This window comes from Olea europaea, chromosome 12, assembly GCF_002742605.1.
Source record: "Olea europaea var. sylvestris chromosome 12, O_europaea_v1, whole genome shotgun sequence".
Lineage (NCBI taxonomy): Eukaryota > Viridiplantae > Streptophyta > Magnoliopsida > Lamiales > Oleaceae > Olea > Olea europaea.
This window is the reverse complement of record NC_036248.1, coordinates 22,278,209-22,298,915: the sequence shown is the minus strand read 5'-3', so window position 1 is coordinate 22,298,915 and position 20,707 is coordinate 22,278,209. Positions and strand designations below refer to the sequence as shown.

Here is a 20,707-nt window from a genome sequence, read left to right as displayed (position 1 = left end):
GAAGGAACTAAGAGGCTTCAACGCCGCCCAAGTTAAACAGATTCCCCGTTCTGAGAACAATAACGCCGATGCACTGGCTCGTCTAGCTACCGGTGAAGGAATTGAAGAATTCGATAACATCCCCATAGGGCGAATATCGTAACCTACCATTGAGTCGGCTGAAGTGATCGTTATGATGATAGACCCCAAACCAACCTAAAAGGATGAGATTATCATGCACCTTAAAACTGGAGAATGCCCCGAAAACTCGACAGAGGCTAGAAAACTTTGAATTAGGTCGGCTAGATACACTCTAATCGATAATGTCCTCTACAAGCAAGGGTATTCTACACCCATGCTGAGATGTTTGGACGAGGAAGAAGCACAACACGCTCTACGAGACGTTCATGAGGAAATGTATGGAAACCATTCTGGTGGACAATCCTTAGCCCACAAGATCATATGTCAAGGGTACTTCTGGCCCACCATAATGCGCGATGCCCTCGAATTTGTCAAAAAATGTGACAAATGCTAGCGTCTAGATCCCACCATCAAAACTCCGCCGTGTGAACTGAACCCAATGACAGAGTCGTGGCCCTTCGCAAAGTGGGGAGTAGACTTCATTGGACCTATGCCCACTAAAATAGGGGACATAAAATTCTCCATCGTTGCGGTAGATTATTTTACCAAATGGGCCGAAGTGGAGCCGCTTGTCAAGATTACCGAACAAAAGACAACTGTCTTTCTATGGAAGTCAATCATCTGTAGGTTCGGCATACCACATTTTATCGTCTTCGACAATGGAAAGCAGTTCGACAATGCCCGTCTTTCTGACTTCTATGAGAAGTTCGGCATTAAGAAACATTTCTCCACACCAAACCACCCACAAGCTAACAGTCAAGTTGAGGCCATTAACAAAATCATCAAGCACACGTTAAAGGCAAGACTTGATGTGCTAAAAGGGGGGTGGGTTGAAGAACTTCCCAGCATGCTATGGTCATATCGCACCATGACCAAGACTAGCACAGGAGAAACCCCGTTCTCGCTGACTTTCGGTGTAGAGGTTGTAATCCCATTAGAAATTGACATTCTCTCATTTCGCATAGCTGTCTATAACGATAAAGTAAACTAAATGGCTCTTTTCGGAGAACTCGACCTTGTTGAAGAAACAAGAAATGACGTCGAACTTAGAAATGTCGTTTACAAGCAACGAAATGCCAGATACTACAATAATAAAGTACTGAAATGAGAATTCGAAGTAGAATCCCAAGTCTTGCAAAAGGTGTTCCTCGCCACGAGGGAAGCGGACAGCGGATCCTAGGCCCCAATTGGGAAGGTCCCTATCTGGTTACAAAGATTCTGTCAAAAGGAGCATACGAACTGGAAGATCTGGGAGTACACATTTACTCCACCCTTGGAACGCCTAGCACCTTAGGCTATACTATTAGTAAAACAAGGTCCATGATATGTGGACATCATCTGTAATGATGATTGCATAAATAAAAGGGACTCCTTATTTTGAAAGTATTGTTCAATGACTCTTAGTTGAAATTCCTCCTCAGGAATTCTCAAAAGCCCTGCTCCATGTGCAGGCCGAGCTAAGGTCTAAGTGCTACGACTCTTAGTGAAAATTCCTCCCCAAGAATTCTCAAAAGCCCTACTCCATATGCAGGCTGAGCTAAGGTCGTAAGTGCTACAACTCTCAGTGGAAATTTCTCCTCATGAATTCTCAAAAACCCTGCTCCATGTGCAAGCCGAGCTAAGGTGGTAAGTGTTACGACTCTTAGTGAAAATTCTTCCTAGCAATTCTCAAAAGCCCTACTCCATGTGCAGGCCGAGCTAAGGTTGTAAGTGTTACGACTCTTAGTGAAAATTCCTCCTTAGGTCGCGATAAGCTCATTATGGAATTTTAATCAAAAATTGTATAAAGAAAGGTAAGTTGATCAAACAATAATCAAGACATTGAGTAAGAAGTCATTAAACTTAACACAACAAGTGATGCTTAGGGTTAAAAATACTGTCAAAACAACAATGTGTTCGAATACCATGTCGCGAACAGTCATTACAAAACATCATAAGCAAGAAGTGTATAAAGTTCATCAAATCTAAGAAGAACTAGGGGAGGGAGGCCTGTCCAGAGGGGAGAACGTCCTCAGGAACAGTAGCAACATCTTCATCAGCAGGAGAAACCCGAACTCCAACTTTCTCAGTCAATCGTTGGAGTTCTTTCTTCTGCTCTTGTACCGCTTCCTCAAGGAATGCCACATCAAACCCAAGTCTCTCCCTACGAATGTAATTAATGACCTCTACCAGTGCCCAAATAGGCATCCTGGGCCAAAGCATCAAATTCAGGAAATGAACTCTAGAGCTCGACCGCCCTCATAGCCTTTGCCTCAGCTTCTTCCACTTTTTTGGTCACCACCCTCGCCTTGTCATTTGCCTTTCGCACCTTCCTCACTGCCTCCTCCACCCGGGCTCGCTCCTTCGAAAACCTCTTTCGCTCTACCTCAGCCCTATGGGTGGTCTCCTCTCCCAAAGCTCTCAGAGTTCTAATCTCCTCTTGCAGCTTCACCTCGAAATCCCACTTGGAGTTCAACTCAACACCCATTTTATTCAACCTATCCTCATAATCCTTCTCCTTCGTAGCAAAGTGAGTCTTCTCCCTTTCCATTCCTTAATAAAGGCTTAACGCCTAATCCTTAGCTTCTAGCAACTTGTCAAGTTCGGCCTTCAACTGATCCAAAGTCAAATAAACCTATTAGACACAATACACAATAAAATCCAAGTATACAAATTTGGATAATGTACCTTATCAGCTACTGCCATCATATACAGGACAGATCGATAGCTGTGTAGTTGAGCTGTGACAATGGCCTTCCCAAGTGGCATCTCATTCAAGAAGCTTTGCTCTCTTTCATTCCAACTCCTAGTCAAAAGGTTGGCAGAGTCGCGCAAGGGAAGAGCGAGGACGACTGTCATCTCCCTAGAAGGGAAAGGAGCCCGAAGAAAATCAAGCAGTATCTCTGGCCGGTGACCTAACAAGCCATCCAAACTCGGCCTTTGTAAGTTAGGACATCTTCCCTGAGATGGGTGGAGCTAGTGGTGGCAGCAGAAGGTGCAGCAGGGATCGGTAAGGGCAGATAATGAAGTACCGGGCCCAGATTGGGTAGGTCTAAAGGAACAGGCTCCTGGACCGAAGTCGCAACTAGTGTGGAAGCTCATTGCCTCTTCAAAGGGGAGACCTCCTCCTCAGTCTTTTCAGACCGATCTGGAACCTCGGCCCACTTTCCCTTTGCTACTACTGCTACCTTGGCCACTTTGTACCCTAACATTTCTTGATGTTGGGCTGAAAATACATAACACAGAACACTATTCTAACATAAGTTCCATAAATGCTCTCTAAAAAGAAATAAGGTATTTCAGTTCTTACCTGGGATGGCTTGTGCAAATGTTAACGCTGGTAGTATAACCTGACCTGAGGCGATTGCCTGAATCAGACCAGCCCTGAATAAGTTTGAGTCATAAATCACGTGCTTACACGATTGTTGTCTTTTCGAAAGGGCCCTTATAGCCTCAGCTCGTTTCTAAGTATCTTTGGTTAAGGTCGCCTTCTTGTATTCTGCAAAACAAAATAAAGGCGATCAATAAATTTTTCAATGTCAACTCTAACTTAAGTATCAAGAGAGTGTTGCTTACACTAAGAATGGTAGAGTTTGGGAACAACATCTTCCCTATTCCACTCGACAGGGTAAAACTCCCAGTCTCCCGACACATAGAAAAATTTCTCTTTCCATTTCTTAATCGAAGAAGGAGTGTCTAGTACTAGGGAACCGCCAGTCTTAGGTCTAACACTGGTGTACCACCAGTCGAAATTCCTACCGTCTTCTTTAAAGGTAAATAAAGAATTGAACTGTTCGACACCGAGCTCAGAATTTCCTAATTGGCTCTATAAAATCAAGGTGGCAATCAAAGTCCGCCACCCATTGGGACATAGCTGTGTCGGAGCTACACCCCAGTAGGAAAGAAATTTACATATGATCTTAGGAATGAGGAGCCTAAGGCTAGCTTGTAAAATGATAGAGTTTAAGGTCACGTATCCTACGGGTGGTTATCAGCTCGGTCAGAAGGTTCGGGAATGATCATAATGACCGAGCTGGGAATGCCATATTTGCCTTTCCAGCTCGCCAGCATATCTCCTGTTACGACAGACCTATAGGAACTGGCCTCCCACTCCTCCTGGCCATTCACCTCACTGCCCTCATGAGATTCTACCTCCTCATTGCCCAAATCCTCCCAAATCCACCCCATTTTCCCTAGGTTGAGCTACAATAACTGGGTTAATAATCGAAATGGGAATAAAGGTAAAGATCTCTCTACAACTAGAAGATGAGCTGGAATTGGAAGGGACTGATTCCTCTTGCTGGTTTTCCTAGGAATGAACCTTAGATTCATCCGAACTTATATACAAATTGAGATGAAAATGTGTATTGAAAGGATGAAGAAAAGATGCAGAAGAATACCTGGGAACTCGAAGAAAAAATGATCTCACTTAAGAATAAAGATGGACGGACTAAAAGATTTTTCTTGCTACCTTGGAGAGGAAAAATCGCATAAAGTAGGGTAAAATAAAAGCTCAAAAGGAATTTAAAAGGATGGAAGATCAAAAGGCTTAATCTAAACCATCCGTCTAAAAGGTGGAGGGAAAAATTGATGGACCAGATGTAATTAGCCTGAAACTTCCCAAGGAAGCTACCAAGAGTGTCGTATAGCTCATCCTCATCACAACGCGACACTTGGCACTGTAATAATTACACTTCCTGTGAAAACACCAACCGAGTTAAAAGGTCAGTCCCTCCCTTACAGCAGAACTGACATGGGGAGTAACTGTTGACCACTAAACTCTGATCTAGCGAAAGTTGTTCATGGGCCCCACCACTGGTGGATGTGAGTTCGGCTATACCCCTCAGCTCGAATTTGCCTGCCGTAACCCTAAAAAAAGACATCACAATTGCCCCTTGTCACATCATCCTAAAACTCATGCTCTTGTCAAAAATGACGTCATCATCATCTAAAGCCACCAATCCAAGGCCCAGAATCTACAACCCCCGGCGGGTCATCATTACCTGAGGAAACATCGGTACACGTCCACCTGCCCCGCCAACCAATCGCTGCAGGATTCGACGACCCGACTTTCGAGTTCGGTACTATAGCTGATTTGACGTAATTTCGATTGAAAATCATGTATAAATAGTGGAAGGATAGTTTTCTTAAAAGGAGAGGGATACCGATATGAACACTTTACACAATAAAACTTTCTTAATTTACTTTTTGTGATCTTTTGATACAAAACATAACCCCCCTTGTTCTTTTCTAAAAGCTGACTCAAAATTAGTTAATGCAAATTTTGACGTCAACAAATTTTATCCAATTTTCCAATTAAAAAATGTAAAATAACAAATATACCCTACTATTTAAATGAAACAAAAAGAAAAGAAAAGAAAAATAAAGAACAAATTGCAATCATAATCCTAATTTTTTCAAAAAAAAAAAAAAATACAACTAAATTCCAAACAAATTGAATAAAAAAAAATCAAAACAGAAAAAAAGATTCTTTCCCCCCCACCCCCCTCTCATTCCCCCTTTCCCACCCACTCCTATCCCTACTTTACCCTTCATCCTCGCCCTTTTCACAAATTGAAACCTAAAATTATAATCCCTCACCGCTTTTCATTGCCCATTGCTCTGCCTCCATCTTCGCTTATTCCTTCGCTGTAATTCCAACTTTTGTGTCTCCAACTACCATTGTTTCACCTTAACACACGGGCTCGCCATTCGAGCCATAGGCATTGAGGTCTAAGATGCCTTCTTTGCCTTTTACATGGTAGTTTCTCGTGTCGCCAAGCCCATTTCATCGTCGGTTGTGCTTGGGAACAATGAATTCACCCTAGCCGAGGTTCATCTATACAATGACGTAGGTTTACGTCGAATGACTTATTCAAATTCAATAGAGATGGGTCCTGATTTCTTTTACCTGGATTCGACCTTGTGAACGATGAAGTGCTTTATCAGGAATCGTATTATGGGATCAGAAAGTTCGATCATGCTATGGGGAATGTGCCCAAGCTCAATCCTTGCATTGAAAATAAATATTCATAAAACACATAGACTAAAGATATAAGGCTAGATAAGAACCTGACTGCCAGGTCCAAGCATCGACACGTAAAAATTCCATATCGCTTTACAACATTCTATCTTCACGACATGAAGAAAGCCTCCAATGATTTTCGTAATCCATGGTGCTGTAAAAGCTACATTGTATGCAAGTAGTAGGTGCTAATGAACTCGAAGATGGCAAATCCCATTTCTCTTTTTGCTTCATCTTTGTTGAAGTAGGCTCATAATTGGCACTTTTACCCTCAATTTGGTGAGCAAAAAAATGTTAAAAACACGACTGATTAAAGATTCAGATTTCTTTCTCCCCTACTTCATTTTTATTGGGAAATCTTAACTTTCATAATGAAATGTGGAAATAAGGGTGAAAATATAAAAAATTGAAATGCGTAGAGCTTTTTGCATGTTAAAGACCAAACGTATGAACTTTTTATGTTAAAAAGAATTACGAAACTCTAGAGTGGCGAGGGTACTTTTCAAATTAACCAAGTCAAATAACCACTTTGCCATATTGACCAATTCATTTTTCACATTCACCACAGTAGCCCTTTGAAATGTAAATGATAGTTTTGCCCTTTTTATGTTTTATAATTACAAAAACATAGGGTTGTTAAAAAGATAATAGCACCCCTTTGTAAATAACAAATAAACACAAATACTCCCACGTAAATTTCAAAACCAAATCAATTTCTGCAACACAGATAAAAAGAAAGTTCAATTTTCATCTGCTTCAACATTGAGATCTCACAAAATTATCAAAAGCTCAACAAAAAAATATTATTCACAACCATCACTCGAAATTGGTAAGTATATTTTACGTATTTTTAATTTTATTATAGCTAAATCAATATATTGTTTGAATTTTTAAATCTTATTTCGACATGAGCAGATAAATTTTTTACAGTCCTAACTAGATCTATAATTTTTTAGCAAGAACGATGAAAGAAATTCATTTGCAAAATCGAAAAATCAAATAAATGATAGTTTTGCCCTTTTATGTTTTATAATTACAAAACCATATGGTTGTTAAAAAGATAATAGCACCCCCTTGTAAATAACAAATAAATACAAACACTCCCACATAAATTTCAAAATCAAATCAGTTTTTGCAACACAGATAAAAAGAAAGTTCAATTTTCATCTGCTTCAACATTGAGATCTCACAAAATTATCAAAAGCTCAACAAAAAAATATTATTCACAACCATCACTCGAAATTGGTAAGTATTTTTAATTTTATTATAGCTAAATCAATATATTGTTTGAATTTTTATATCTTATTTCGATATGAGCAGATAAATTTTTTACAGTCCTAACTAGATCTATAATTTTTTAGCAAGAATGATGAAAGAAATTCATTTGCAAAATCGAAAAATCAAATAAATGATAGTTTTGCCCTTTTATGTTTTATAATTACAAAAACATATGGTTGTTAAAAAGATAATAGCACCCCTTTGTAAATAACAAATAAATACAAACACTCCCACGTAAATTTCAAAACCAAATCAGTTTATGCAATACAGATAAAAAGAAAGTTCAATTTTCTTCTGCTTCAGCATTGAGATCTCACAAAATTATCAAAAGCTCAACAAAAAAAATATTATTCACAACCATCACTCGAAATTGGTAAGTATATTTTACGTATTTTTAATTTTATTATAGCTAAATCATTATATTGTTTGAATCTTTAAATCTTATTTCGACATAAGCAGATAAATTTTTTACAGTCCTAACTAGATCTATAATTTTTAAGCAAGAACGATGAAAAAAAATTTATTTGCAAAATCGAAAAATCAAATCGATGCCGACTGTTATGAAAACATCAAGCTGTTTTCAATTTTTTGCTTCTTTTTTCACGTATTTATATTTTTTTAATAAATTTTCATTTCCTAATACAGATATGGCATCGGTTGCAGTCCCAATTTGTTACTTTGATGAATTTGAAATGAAGAAAAATATCGATGGGTGTGGAAATGGACGAGTGAAAGACGTGGTTCTACTGCAATTCTGATAACATCAAGTACATCATATTCAGAAATGTACAATAAGTTACAAAACACGCTCAAAGTTGATCCGTCACAATTCGACATGGAATTGAGATTTCTATTCGGCAAGAAAATTTCACCTGTAACAGTTACTTCTGAAACTAAAATACAGATTTTAATTGAATTAAACTAGAAACGTTTGATTCCTATTTGTGTAACTTTAGTGGAGAAGAATGTCCCCGAGGGTGAGCACGAAGATTTCAATAGAGGAAATCGTAATGTAAATGATTTTTGGGATACACTGGAGATAGCTAATGAGGACAATGTGGTTATTCCCGATATAGTGAACGATCTTACTGTTACGCACAGAATTTCCTCGATAGTTGAAGACAACGAGAATGAAAATGCATTCACAAATGAGGATTTGAATGCTCTATCCCTCCGGAGACGTGAGTCGGGTGAGAGCTCGTAGGCTGGACCAAGTACACGGTCCACTGATTGTTCGCAATTAGTTCCCGATGACGAAGATTTATATGTCGAGCAACTGTTCGAAACAAAGAAAGATTTGCAGGAAGCTATGCACCGGATTGCTTTAAAACACAATTTCGAGTTTAAAGTGAAGAAATCAAACAAGTCGACGTACACAATTAACTGCATTGACGACAATTGTCATTAACATTTGTAGCAACGAAGTGGACACAAACGAGTTCTTTGTAATTCATAAGTATGCACGTGAATATACTTATGAAGTGGAAAATCGTCGAAATGATCACGGGCAAACCCGAGCATGGTTCATTGGTCGAGAAATAATGCACAAGTTTCAGAACCCACGAATGATCTACAAACCTTTTAATGATGTCCATCGAGAGTATAGGGTGGTAATGAATTACCAGAAGGCTTGGAAGGCCAAAGAATGTACATTGGAGGACTTAATGGGCTTGGCCGATGAGCGTTATACTAAATTGGCCAGGTATGTTATTGTTTAGTTGATTTTTTAATATTTATTTTAATTGTTAATTATTTATTTCGATTGCTTTTTTGTTTATTTAATATTTAATTACTTATTCTGATTATTGTTTATTTAAATTTGCCAGATATTGCTATAACATGGGGAAAACTAATACTGGATCAGCTTTTTTTATTGAGAGGAACAATGAGAATCGTTTCAAGTATTTCTGACCCTTGGACAATGTGTTCGAGGATTTCGAAACGCGATGCGACCCCTAATTTTAGTCAACGGTACAACCTTTAAGGCTAGATATGAGAGCAAGTTGATTATTGCAATATGCCAAGATGACAAAATCCAAATTTACCCTCTTACCCTCGGCATAGTCGATGAAGAGAATGATCGAACGATACATTGGTTCTTCACGAAGTTGAAGAAAGTAATTGGTCACATCGAGAACCTTGCATTCGTAACCGACTGAGGACAGTCAATAATAAATGGTATCACCGAAATCTTCCCCGAGGCATATCATAGTTAGAAACCTAAAGACTAGATATCGAGGTAAGGACATCGTTGCGTTGTTCAGGAGAGCTACAGAGGCTTATAGTTTTGAAGAGTTTAAGAAGTTCATGGTCGAAATAGACAATAAATTGCATGTTGCATGGGAGTACCAAATAGACATGGGGATCGAACACTGGGCACGATCACATTTTTCAGGACGTTGATGTAACATGATGACATCAAACAATGTGGAGTCGCTCAATACCTTATTCAAGAAGGATCGAGAGTTACACATTCTCGCAATGGTTGAGAATATTCATGACAAGCTTCAACAGTGGTTTTATGATCGACGTGAGGAATTACAGAGTTGCACAAGTGTGCTCACCTCGGTTCATGAAGATGAACTCTTCAAGACTCTAGATGTGGCGAGAAAGGTATGCGTAGAACCACTAGATTAGTTTCGCTTCTCCGTGAGATGTGCACGTAATTTTGAATATATTGTGGACTTGAATGGTAGCACGTGCACGTGTAAATAGTTTCAATTTGAGAGTTTTCCATGTGCACATGTAGTGTTTATTTTCACCACACCTTGTGCAGTGTTTATTATATGACTGATTATTGGAGAGCATCGTATGTCGAAACAATATTTCCTGTACCAAACAAAGCTGAGTGGGAAGTTCCCGACCACATTTTGTCACTGAATAATTTGTTGCCACCAGAAGTCGGACCACGTACTCCAAGACGCAGACATACATCTAGAATATCATCTACCGAAAAATTTTCCCGACATATTAGGTGCGGAGCAACGAGGCATACACGACAATTTTGTACAAGCCAAATTCCATTGCATAACGATACAACAGATGTGTAATAAAATTTATTTATGTAATATTTATTTTTAGTTGGTTATGAATAATAATTGTGTATTTAATATTCACTATGTACCAAACTAATTATTTCTAATTTATTTAATTAATGATTATTTACTTAAATAAATAATATTCATAAATAATTAACATTGTAGATTAAGAATTTAAATACATAAAATAATACACAATTACATTCATTCATAATGTACAAATCAATATTCACAGTGTTTACAAACATTTCGTATTTACAAAAAATAAATATTTACAGTATTTATGGATCACAATTAAAGTCGTACAAATTGCACGCTAACTTATATCCAAATTTGTATCCAAAATTTGTTGATTCCATAAATATTATATCATATACTCAAAAACTCAATATACTTTATTATAAACATGCCGAAATTGCCCATGCATTTGAACAATTATGAGTTAGATCAGTATCGTGCAACAAAAAAATTAAGTATTAAATTAAAAAAAAATTTACAACCACTTACGATATTGTCTGTCTCGTCGTCATCGTATCCCATACAATGGCTAATCTATCCTGCATAGTCGCCTCTGTCATCCTCTCCTCCCCGTCCCCTCTCCCGTCCCCATCCGCTCCAGCGCCTCCTTCCTCTTCTCCACCGTCACTTCTTCCGTCCCCATCGGTGCTACCCGATCTCACTCCACATATAATAAAAATGATTCTAATGCACATCTGTCCAAAACTATGGTGACCCCCCTCTCTGCCACCCGTTCTGCCAATCCATAGCCTACCCGCAATATCAACTAGGAGCGTTGCGACCTCATCCTAGATGGATATGACGTAGTCAAGTAGCAGTCTAACATCATAGAATAAGCCGTGACCTCTCTATCAACTGTAGCTCCACATCCGCTATAAATCCGGTCAGGTGAGCATATAAATCATCGATCCCATGACCATGACTGTGTGCAAGAGATCCACGGGGGATGGGTCTCGATGGGAGAGAAGGTGATGCCATCGGCGGAGGTGGTGCCTTCGGTGACGGTGATGCCATTGGCGGAGGAGATGCCCTCGACGGAGGTGATTGTCAATCAACTGTACCATGCTTCTACACAAATAACATTACAAGTTATTAACTTAATTATTGTTATTAACTTAATTAATAATTTTTAACTCATAAAAAAAATATAATCAATAAATTATATGAAATTCACGCACCAGCCCTCGACCTTCCTCCACCACTGAAGGCGTCAGCTTAGTTATGACCTCAACCTGACATATTGACATTACTACTAGTTAACGATTGCGCAATGAGATTTTAAACTATGTATAATATAAATTACAAAGTGCATAATACTCACATGAGGGGTTGTCGAGGATAGCCAATAACTGTTTTCTAGACGGACACTCGTCCGCTCGTGATACCCGCTAATGGTACATCCAAGGGCATCGTGTCTCCAATCGCTTCACAAAGCGAGCATCAAGTAGGGGACAGTCTCATACGCCCAAATCTACAACACATACAATTATTATATATAAATTCAATAGTATAAATATTTTGACGTTGATTATGTAAACATGTATCTGCACTGCCAGGGGCAATCCATAGGCACCGTACTTGCACATGGGCCCCCTGTGCTTTGACTGAGATCTGATGAAGAGGTATACGGTGTCCTCGAAACATTTTCGATTTCATGGATAGTTGTAGAAGCCATCGATGTCATCAATGATCTCCAGGTGGAAAATGTCGATCGCAGTCTTCTTGTGGTGACACCGCACCACGGACTCAAGGATGTATACTAGACCTACCTTTAGTCTGTCTAATATCTGGTCACACCTCCTCATCACTTTGATCAGCTGTGGTAGAAGTGCTGTCCCTTGTCCATGGAAGTAAGTGTCGTGTAGCATGTTGCCTCTCTGAGTGCTGTCACAAGCTGGCTCATCGCCCGTAATCTCCAGTTCAGTGATCAAGGCAAACTAGAGCATAGAGAAATTGGCGATCTTGTCCCCGACCTCGAAGTGGAGGACATCGCCGTTAACTGGACTCAACAACCGACATAGAAGTGCGACAATGATCTGTCATGAGTACTGCACCTCCCTCAACTGATACAGGGTCAAAGAAAGGACTAACGTAAGATATTCGTGTGCTGATCATCCAGCAGCTCCAGTATTGTAGTAAAACTATCGAAGCTCCATGTAACTTTCCCCAGCATCTGTCTCAATTCTGCATGTAGATGGTAATCCATCCTACAAAAAATCAAATGTTAAAACCTTGTACAATGGAGAATGGAATAAAACATAGTAACAGAACATTAATCAAACCTTATTATTAACATGTAGATTCATCTAATAAATGATTTAGAAAAAGAACGGACAAAAAAATATAGAAAAAAAATTAAAGAAACACATACAAATTAACAAATGTATATTAAATTAAACAAAATAATTTTAGAAAATATAAACACTATAAAAATAATGCAAAAAACTATTAAAATGTATTTTAATAAGTAAATTATAATAAAAATAAAACAATTAAGAATTTTTTTTACCCTATTACCAAAAGAAAAATAATAATAATATTTAAAATTAAAATTAAACAAAAGGAAATAATATATATATATATATATATATATATATATATATATATAGCAAGAAACAAATTCATTTCATTGCACATTATAAAGGAAAAAAAAACAAAAAATTAAATTAAATTAAGGAAAAATAAATTTAAAAAAAGCAAAAATGAAAAAGAAAAATAATTGATGGAAAAAGAAATTAAATTAAGAAATAAAAAATACACATACAAAAAGGAAAAAATGAAAATGAAGAAATAATTGATGAAAAGAAAATAAATTAAGAAAAATAAATAAAAAAAAAAGAAAAAATATATATATATATATATATATATATATATATATATATATCAATTAAAATTGAAAAAATTAAATATTTGTTTAAAAATGAATTTTCAATTAAAAAGGAAAAAAAGAGAATTAAATTAACAAATTTATAAATGAATTTTTCATATAAATATAAATATAAATTTTTTTAATATAAAATAATTATATTTAATTTTTAATATAAAATTAAATTTATATAAATGAATTTTTAATATAAACATAAATATTTTTAATTCAAACGAATTTCATGCCTAAAAAAGAAGAAAAAGAATTAAATTAAAAAATTTAATTTATTTGTTAGTTTTCAATTTAAAAAAATAATTAATATTTCTTAATTAATAAAATAAAAAAGAAAAAAAGTGGCCCAAACAGTCTTGGGCCGACTGTTGATAGTCGGACAGTAGGCCCAAGATTGTCAAGGCCGATTGTTAATAATTGGCGGACTGTCAAAAGAAACTCCCTCATTCGTCGAAAATTTTAGCCATTTTCGACTATTAAGCTCTCAAATTGGGCCCTTAACCCGAATATTTCTTCCACAATCTAACCTAATCAAGCATTTTCTACCCATAAATATAAATAAATTTCCATTTTCATTCACAAGTTCAATCCATTCCATATTTATTACAAAAGCTAACCTTTAATGCTGGCATCGGTGTGGTTGAAGTGTGGTGTCAGCGTCGGTTAGAAGTCGACTGTTAGAGACTGTATGGAAGAACGTGAATGAACGTGAATTTGCTTCTTGGATTTTCGGGGTATTTTCGAGTTTTTGTTTACAAACTTTTATTTTATTTTTCTTTTCTTTTAGTGATATTAATTGGTCAAATGCCAAAGGTTAAAAAATGGCTATTTCAAATTGCCCTTTGCCCTTATTTCCTAATAGTGGTGGTCATTTCAGACTCTGACGTGGGGCATTTTGGGAAAGAAAAATTCTGCGAAATAACTATAGAAAGGGATCTGTGTAAATTACGAGACGAATTCGTTAGGAGCAATAGGACCTGAAAATCCGTAAGTTTTCTTCAAACAGGAATATGTATTTTTTCGCCGTATAATTGCAAAAATACGTATTATGTTTGAATTTTTGATTAGAGGATCTACACTTTTTTCTGAAATTCTTATCTTAATTCGGATAACACCATAGGATTTGATTGGATATTTGGTATATTTTTTTTAGGGATCTGGATCAATCCCTAACCGTTTATTTTTTTCGTAATTACAAAAGTGTAATCATGTCGAATACTGTTTTTTTCTTCGTTTCTGTTTCAGTTGGTTTTTCATCGTGGATACAGTAATATTCATATAATTGTGATGCTAAACTCGATCTAAAAAATCATGTTACTAATATTAGTTTGTATTTGGCATTATTCATCATTATCAGCATAATACTATACGATTGCTGTTGTTCTTCGAGATTTTTTAACTGTGGACTTGTTGTGTATGAAAGATTGGAAGTTTGCACTAATTTTTTCTTTTAAAGTTGTTTATTTGAAAAAAAAGGGGGAAAAAAAAACGCTACTTCATTTTTATTGTGCATTAGATGTAACAAGTATTTATTTATTTTTTATTTTTTTATTTTTTTTAATGAATCAATGTAATCAGGACGGTTGTCAGTTGCTTGGTGTGATTAGGGAATGTCTGGGGATTATCAAATTCCTGAAACGAAGAAGTAAGTTATTTAATGCTTTGCCTGCTTTGGTTAACCAGAATCATTAATAATGGCCCTTATTTTCCTTTGCAAGTGTAAATGTTATCATAGAGTTGAAAGAATTTGAAACAGGCAACTGTCTTAAAGATTTGTTCAATCACCATTTGCTGAACCTGTTGCATGAAAAGTACATCACTTGATTTATTCAATGTAACCAAAGTTGCTTGAAATTTGATGAATGGCGCGCACTCTCGTGTGTGTTATTTTTCCCTGTTTAATAAACACCTCATGTCCCGTGGTGTACCTTTTTCAATTTTATCATCTTGGGAAGATTTGTGCATGAGTAAGCTGTTGTTATAGTGTATTGCATTTTAATTCTCTTTATAAATACTTTTTCGGGGAATTAATGGAATTTTTTCAATGCATTATGTTATGACTTATGATAATATTGCTTGACTTTTGAATATAATAACTTGCTTGCTATGAAGTTTTTGTGTTATCAAAATCATACTGACAGGAGCAATTTAATTGAGGTGCCAGGGCACGAGTGAAATGGGACGAAGCTAATTTGGGGGAAATTGAGGCGAATAAACCTGTAAGGCAGAAAATAACTGAACCAAAGACGCCATATCATCCCATGATTGATGATGATGGTATGGTTATCGAGTTTCTTTCATACGCTATATATTTGTTAGGATTGTAAAAGACTGTTATTTTTTTTTTTTTAATCAATAATAATTAAATCTTTTTAGTCCACTAGAGTTTGCTGACGAGTTTTGATCTTCATCCACTGGAACAATAATTTCTAGGTCCTACTTATTTCAACTCATGCCTGTGTTTTATGGTCAATAATTCATAAATCTTTATTGGATCATGCATGAGATTCCATGCAAGAACTATGGTCTAATTTGTCAATTTTCTTTGTTCATAAAGTGATTCTTTGTGGACATCTGAGTATGGGGAATCTAGAATTTTATCTAGCGTACAACCAACTCTTGGTATATGAGGAGGAAAAAATTAAAATTCTTAAGGGGTAGAAAGCTTAAGAATTTAAGACCGCTGGAAACACTTTTGAATACCTTAGGGTGCCTTGGATTTAATTCTAATTCAGTGATGCAAGTGAAATGGAAACCTTCATTGCCATTCTAGGATAAATTCAAGAACGTCCAATGATTTCAGCGTTTTTTGCTATGCTCTTCAAGGACAACGGTTCTTCCAAAGACTAAGAGTTCAATAAAATTTTTGGGGACTGCCTTGTGTCCACAAATATTGATTCTCGTGTCCACAAATATTGATTCTTGAGGTGCTACCATGGAAAGGTGATTGAAGTACTTTTTGTAGTGAGTCTGCCCAAGTCCCATGTTTGCGCGCTATACCTAACCAAATGCATAGGAGAACCCATGCATATATGTAAGTTTATGCTTTGTTTCTTATTCTGAATTGGTCATATATATGTAACACGTTATGTGTTGCCCGAATTCATTAATGGGTTGGTGTTAAAGCATCTAACAGACCTGTACTGTTCTTGTTACTCTTTTGCCTTTACTGTTAGTCATTTTTTCCTTCTTTTCTTTTTTTTTTTTTTTTGGATGGATTTTTTATTTTTGGAAATCCTTGCATTATACTTGAATATAGATATGTCCTAACTAGCACCAATTCTTATGGCAACGAGCTGGTGAATGCTGCATAGAAAACAGTAAATTATGCATTTAAGCTATAGGAAATTACTGTTGGTTGATGAAAAAGGGAATGTTTCATTCCCCAGTAAGTTTTACAGTAATAATATTGACATTTATTCAGTTGATAAGTTCTCATTTGTTTTTCTTCTTGATTTGTCCTTTAATTCATTGATGGGTGAAATTCCATTTTTTAGACTTGCTGTTTGAGGTCCAACATGAAGTCATTTGTCTTGGAAGGAAACTACTTCTACAACTTCGATTTTCACAAATCTTATTCTTTTTCCTGAACTTCGAATATTGATGAATATAGGATCATTATCTCCTATTAGGGGAAGTTTTGAGGACAGCTTTGGAGATTCTACACATGCAGATGCTATACGTTCGGCATTGAATGATGTGGCTTCCTCAAGCAAAAATAAGCCTCATCGCTCAGGCTGGACATCATCTGAAGAAGAGGATGGAATGGATCAAGATGAAGAAGGTTGTCTCTTATCTCATTTGCAATAATTCTAAATATGCATAAATCTTTTCTGGAATGCATATTATTACTACCAAAATTTTCACATAACATAATTGTCCTAATTGTTGTCTGATCAATGAATTGTTTGACGTTTAAGGGTTAGGCTTGTTGAAGGCTTTTTATATGGTTATTTATGTTCCATTGCATCACATGCTTATGTTGTTCTCTAGATTTTTTCTCTCTGAATTCAGAATATAAGAAAGAAAAAGATATGTAAGCTTTAATACCAACCACGTTTAGCAAGCTTAAAAAGTATTAAGTCAAAATAAGTTCTAAAATGAATAGTTTTTTATGGTCAGAGTTGGAAGTAAAGTAAGAGTTACTTTTAAAATAAGCAACTTTTTGAGCTTAAGATTAACTTTTCATTTTTTTAGGTCAAGATGCTAGTCCGTCCACCTCATCCTTTAAACTGTAATACTGTGTGATTTTGGATGTTTGTTTGCTGGGGTGATTACCAGAAGAATCTAATGTTAAATGCACTTCTATCAGATTCTAACTCTGAGAGGCAAAGGAGCTTCAGGGAGCATCGTACAGCTCACTATGATGAGTTCCGTCAAGTTAAAGAACATCGTAGAAAGGGCTCGTTCGTTGAAGACGGGATTGAGGACTGGGCCGAGGACAGAAGGTGCGATTCATCATCATCTTTAACTGATGGGGTTAAAGACATTGAAATCGAGGAATCCGCACTGCCAGCTAATGGATCTTAAAATCAATTACAATCAAAATAAATTGTACCCGTGTCTGTTTTTGTAACGTGGTTTTATTGCTCTATGCTGGTAGTTTGAGGACTTGAAACTTTTGGGCTTTTCTGACCTTCAGCTTTGCAACATGTGTATATGCATTTAAATTTGCGACACAAAGTTTTATCATTTGTTTTGTAGAGAGATTACATTTCTCTTTATTAGTACATGTTTTGTAAGGTGGATTGGAGAGAAGCGGACAATATTAAATAAGAAAAAGAAGTTAATGATATTATATCCAATTGAACTATATATTTTTATAATTCCTTTTTGGATTTGTTGGTATAATGTGCCAATGAAAAGTAGCCAGATTCTTGCTTTAACTGTAAAAACTAGAATCAAGAAAAATTGCCCAATTTTCGTTTGAAATATATTTATTTAAATTTTAGCGTATTTCAGATGGAACCAGCTGATCTATGTTGAGTCCTTTTCTAGTTATATTTTTTTTCCCACTCATAGTTCCAATTTTGATACCTTGATATAATTGTTTTGTGAACCATTCCTCATGTAATGGGAGCTATTAGTCTCAAACAATATAAGAATAATAAGAAAGGTTCTAAAGATGGTGAAACGAGTTCACGAGTGAAATGTGTTGCATTTATTGTATTATATGATACGGAATAATTTGACAATCTAACCAAATTTTTTATATTTAGTACAATGTATTTGTTGAACGAACTTGATTCCTGTTTAATGAAGCTTTTGAGACCATAAGCTGGAGTCATACATTTCATTAGATCCATAAGTTTTATACACTTTTTTTAATCACATATTTTATGTTTCATCATCTTATAATCTCTAAAAGTGTTGTCAAATAGGGACCAAGTCAAAAATAAAATAAAATAAAATGAATGTAGCATCTTTCATAATCAAGTTAATAACAAGTGTAGTTCAAAAAAGACGATATTAATATTGACGTTCCTTACTTTGACATCGTTACTTATTTATAATAAAAACTACACTATTCAGTTCTCTCTTTTAAGAATTGTTTTAAGTGACTTTTATTTAAGGTGGGCTACTTGAAATTTGCTTCGTTTCAGCTATCACGTTTTGTCAATAACATTCATCATTTCTTGGCATTTTTGTTTTGAACCTTATTATATGTACATCAAGCTTTTCATAATAAATTATATAATATCATATACATGGGCGGATTTAGCAGTGGGCTGCAGCCAACTATCTTCCAAGCCCAGATACAAAAAAAAAAAAAAAAAAAGGTTTGAATTGTAATTATTCAGCCACATTAGACCACTAACAAATAAATTTAGTGGGCTAGCCCACTTTAAAAAAAATATTCTTTAATTTGTAGCCCACTACCCTATATCATTTTAGGCCCAAAATAATACCCATTCCATTAATCAAATAATTAATCCCCAATTCCCAAACATTTTCCATTCCGTCACGTGCAAAATCAACTCACAAGCAGCCAACATTTTCCATTTTCCATGCCGGTTTGTGACGGTTGTCCCTGCTCGTAGCCACTGGCCGAACGAAATTGTTGATTGTCGATTGGCTCGACTAAGCCTGCCTACCGATTCGCCGCCTCAAGCTTGCCTACCAACGACTTGGGTTAGGTTTTTAGTCATGGGCGGATTTAGCAATGGGCTGCACTTGGCTGTAGCCCACTGTCTTCCAGGCCGAGATACACAAAAAAAAAAAAGAAAAGAAAAAAAAAAGGATTTGAATTGTAATTATTCAGCCACATTAGCCCACCAACAAATAAATTCAATGGGCTAGCCCACTGAAAAAAAAATCTTTAATTTGTAGCCCACTAACCTATATAATTTTAGGCTCAAAATAATACCCATTCCATTAATCAAATAATTAATCCCCAATTCCCAAACATTTTCCATTCCGTCATGTGCAAAATCAACTCACAAACAGCCAACATTTTCCATTTTCCATGCTGGTTTGTGACGTTTGTCCTTGCTCGTAGCCACCAACCGAATGAAATTGTCGATTGCCGACTGGCCCGACTCAAGCCTGCCTACCTATTTGTCGCCTCAAGCCTGCCTACCGACGACTTGGGTTAGGTTTTTAGGGTAAGTAATTTACTAATTAGTTTCTTGTTCAATTCATCAATTGTTTGTCTTTTAATTTGATTTCCAGAAAGTAAATGTGAAATAAATAATGAATAGCTTGGAGAAGTAGAAAAAATTTGTTTTCCATTTTCAGAACTATCGCCCCTGCTTGCTAGTATGATTCATGAAAGATCTGATGACTGGTGTTGAAAGAAAAAGGGCTCCTAATTGGCTAATTCCTAAATTTATTTAGGCTTGCTTTACTTTGGCAGTGGCAGTGTGGTCAATTGTATAATTTGTATTGTGCATGTGTATTGTTAATTTGATGTGCTTATGTGTATCAGTGTATGACTGCACTAGCAAATTGGAAAGTATAATGCCCGGGGATTCCAGCTGAAAATATGTATTCCATTTTTATGATAAACTGACATGCATTGGAAATCTATTAGTTGCAGTGAAGGGATTTATAAATGCATTTGAAATGTGTTTGAAAAATCCATGCGGATTAACCACCCACAGTGCAGATGATTCAAATTTCATTTCATCACTGAAGATTTGCACAGAAATTTTCATGTCTATATATCATAAAATTCTTTTCTTTTCTACAACTTATATGCTATCTGTTGTATTTTTGTTGATCATAGATGGAAATAATTACTCTAACCTGGTCTTAAATGTTTGGGAAATATGTAGTTTAGGGAATGACTTTGATTTTAAGTCATTAGGGGTTTTATGAATATCATTTCCAGTCAACCATTGTTGTGGGGGGGGGGGGGGGTTGGTTTAA

The 20,707-nt window shown here is 36.1% G+C and overlaps 1 protein-coding gene across 1 annotated transcript; it reads left to right on the top strand.

Annotated features, from left to right (window-relative positions):
- The first annotated feature begins 14,194 nt into the window (after window positions 1–14,194).
- On the top strand, window positions 14,195–18,141 carry LOC111406092 (protein phosphatase inhibitor 2). Its single transcript, XM_023035292.1, has 5 exons — window positions 14,195–14,323; window positions 14,915–14,981; window positions 15,501–15,613; window positions 16,950–17,120; window positions 17,649–18,141. Exons 2-5 carry the CDS (start codon window positions 14,947–14,949, stop codon window positions 17,864–17,866), a joined length of 537 nt encoding a protein of 178 aa, XP_022891060.1. The 5' UTR covers window positions 14,195–14,323; window positions 14,915–14,946; the 3' UTR covers window positions 17,867–18,141.
- Window positions 18,142–20,707: the final 2,566 nt, after the last annotated feature.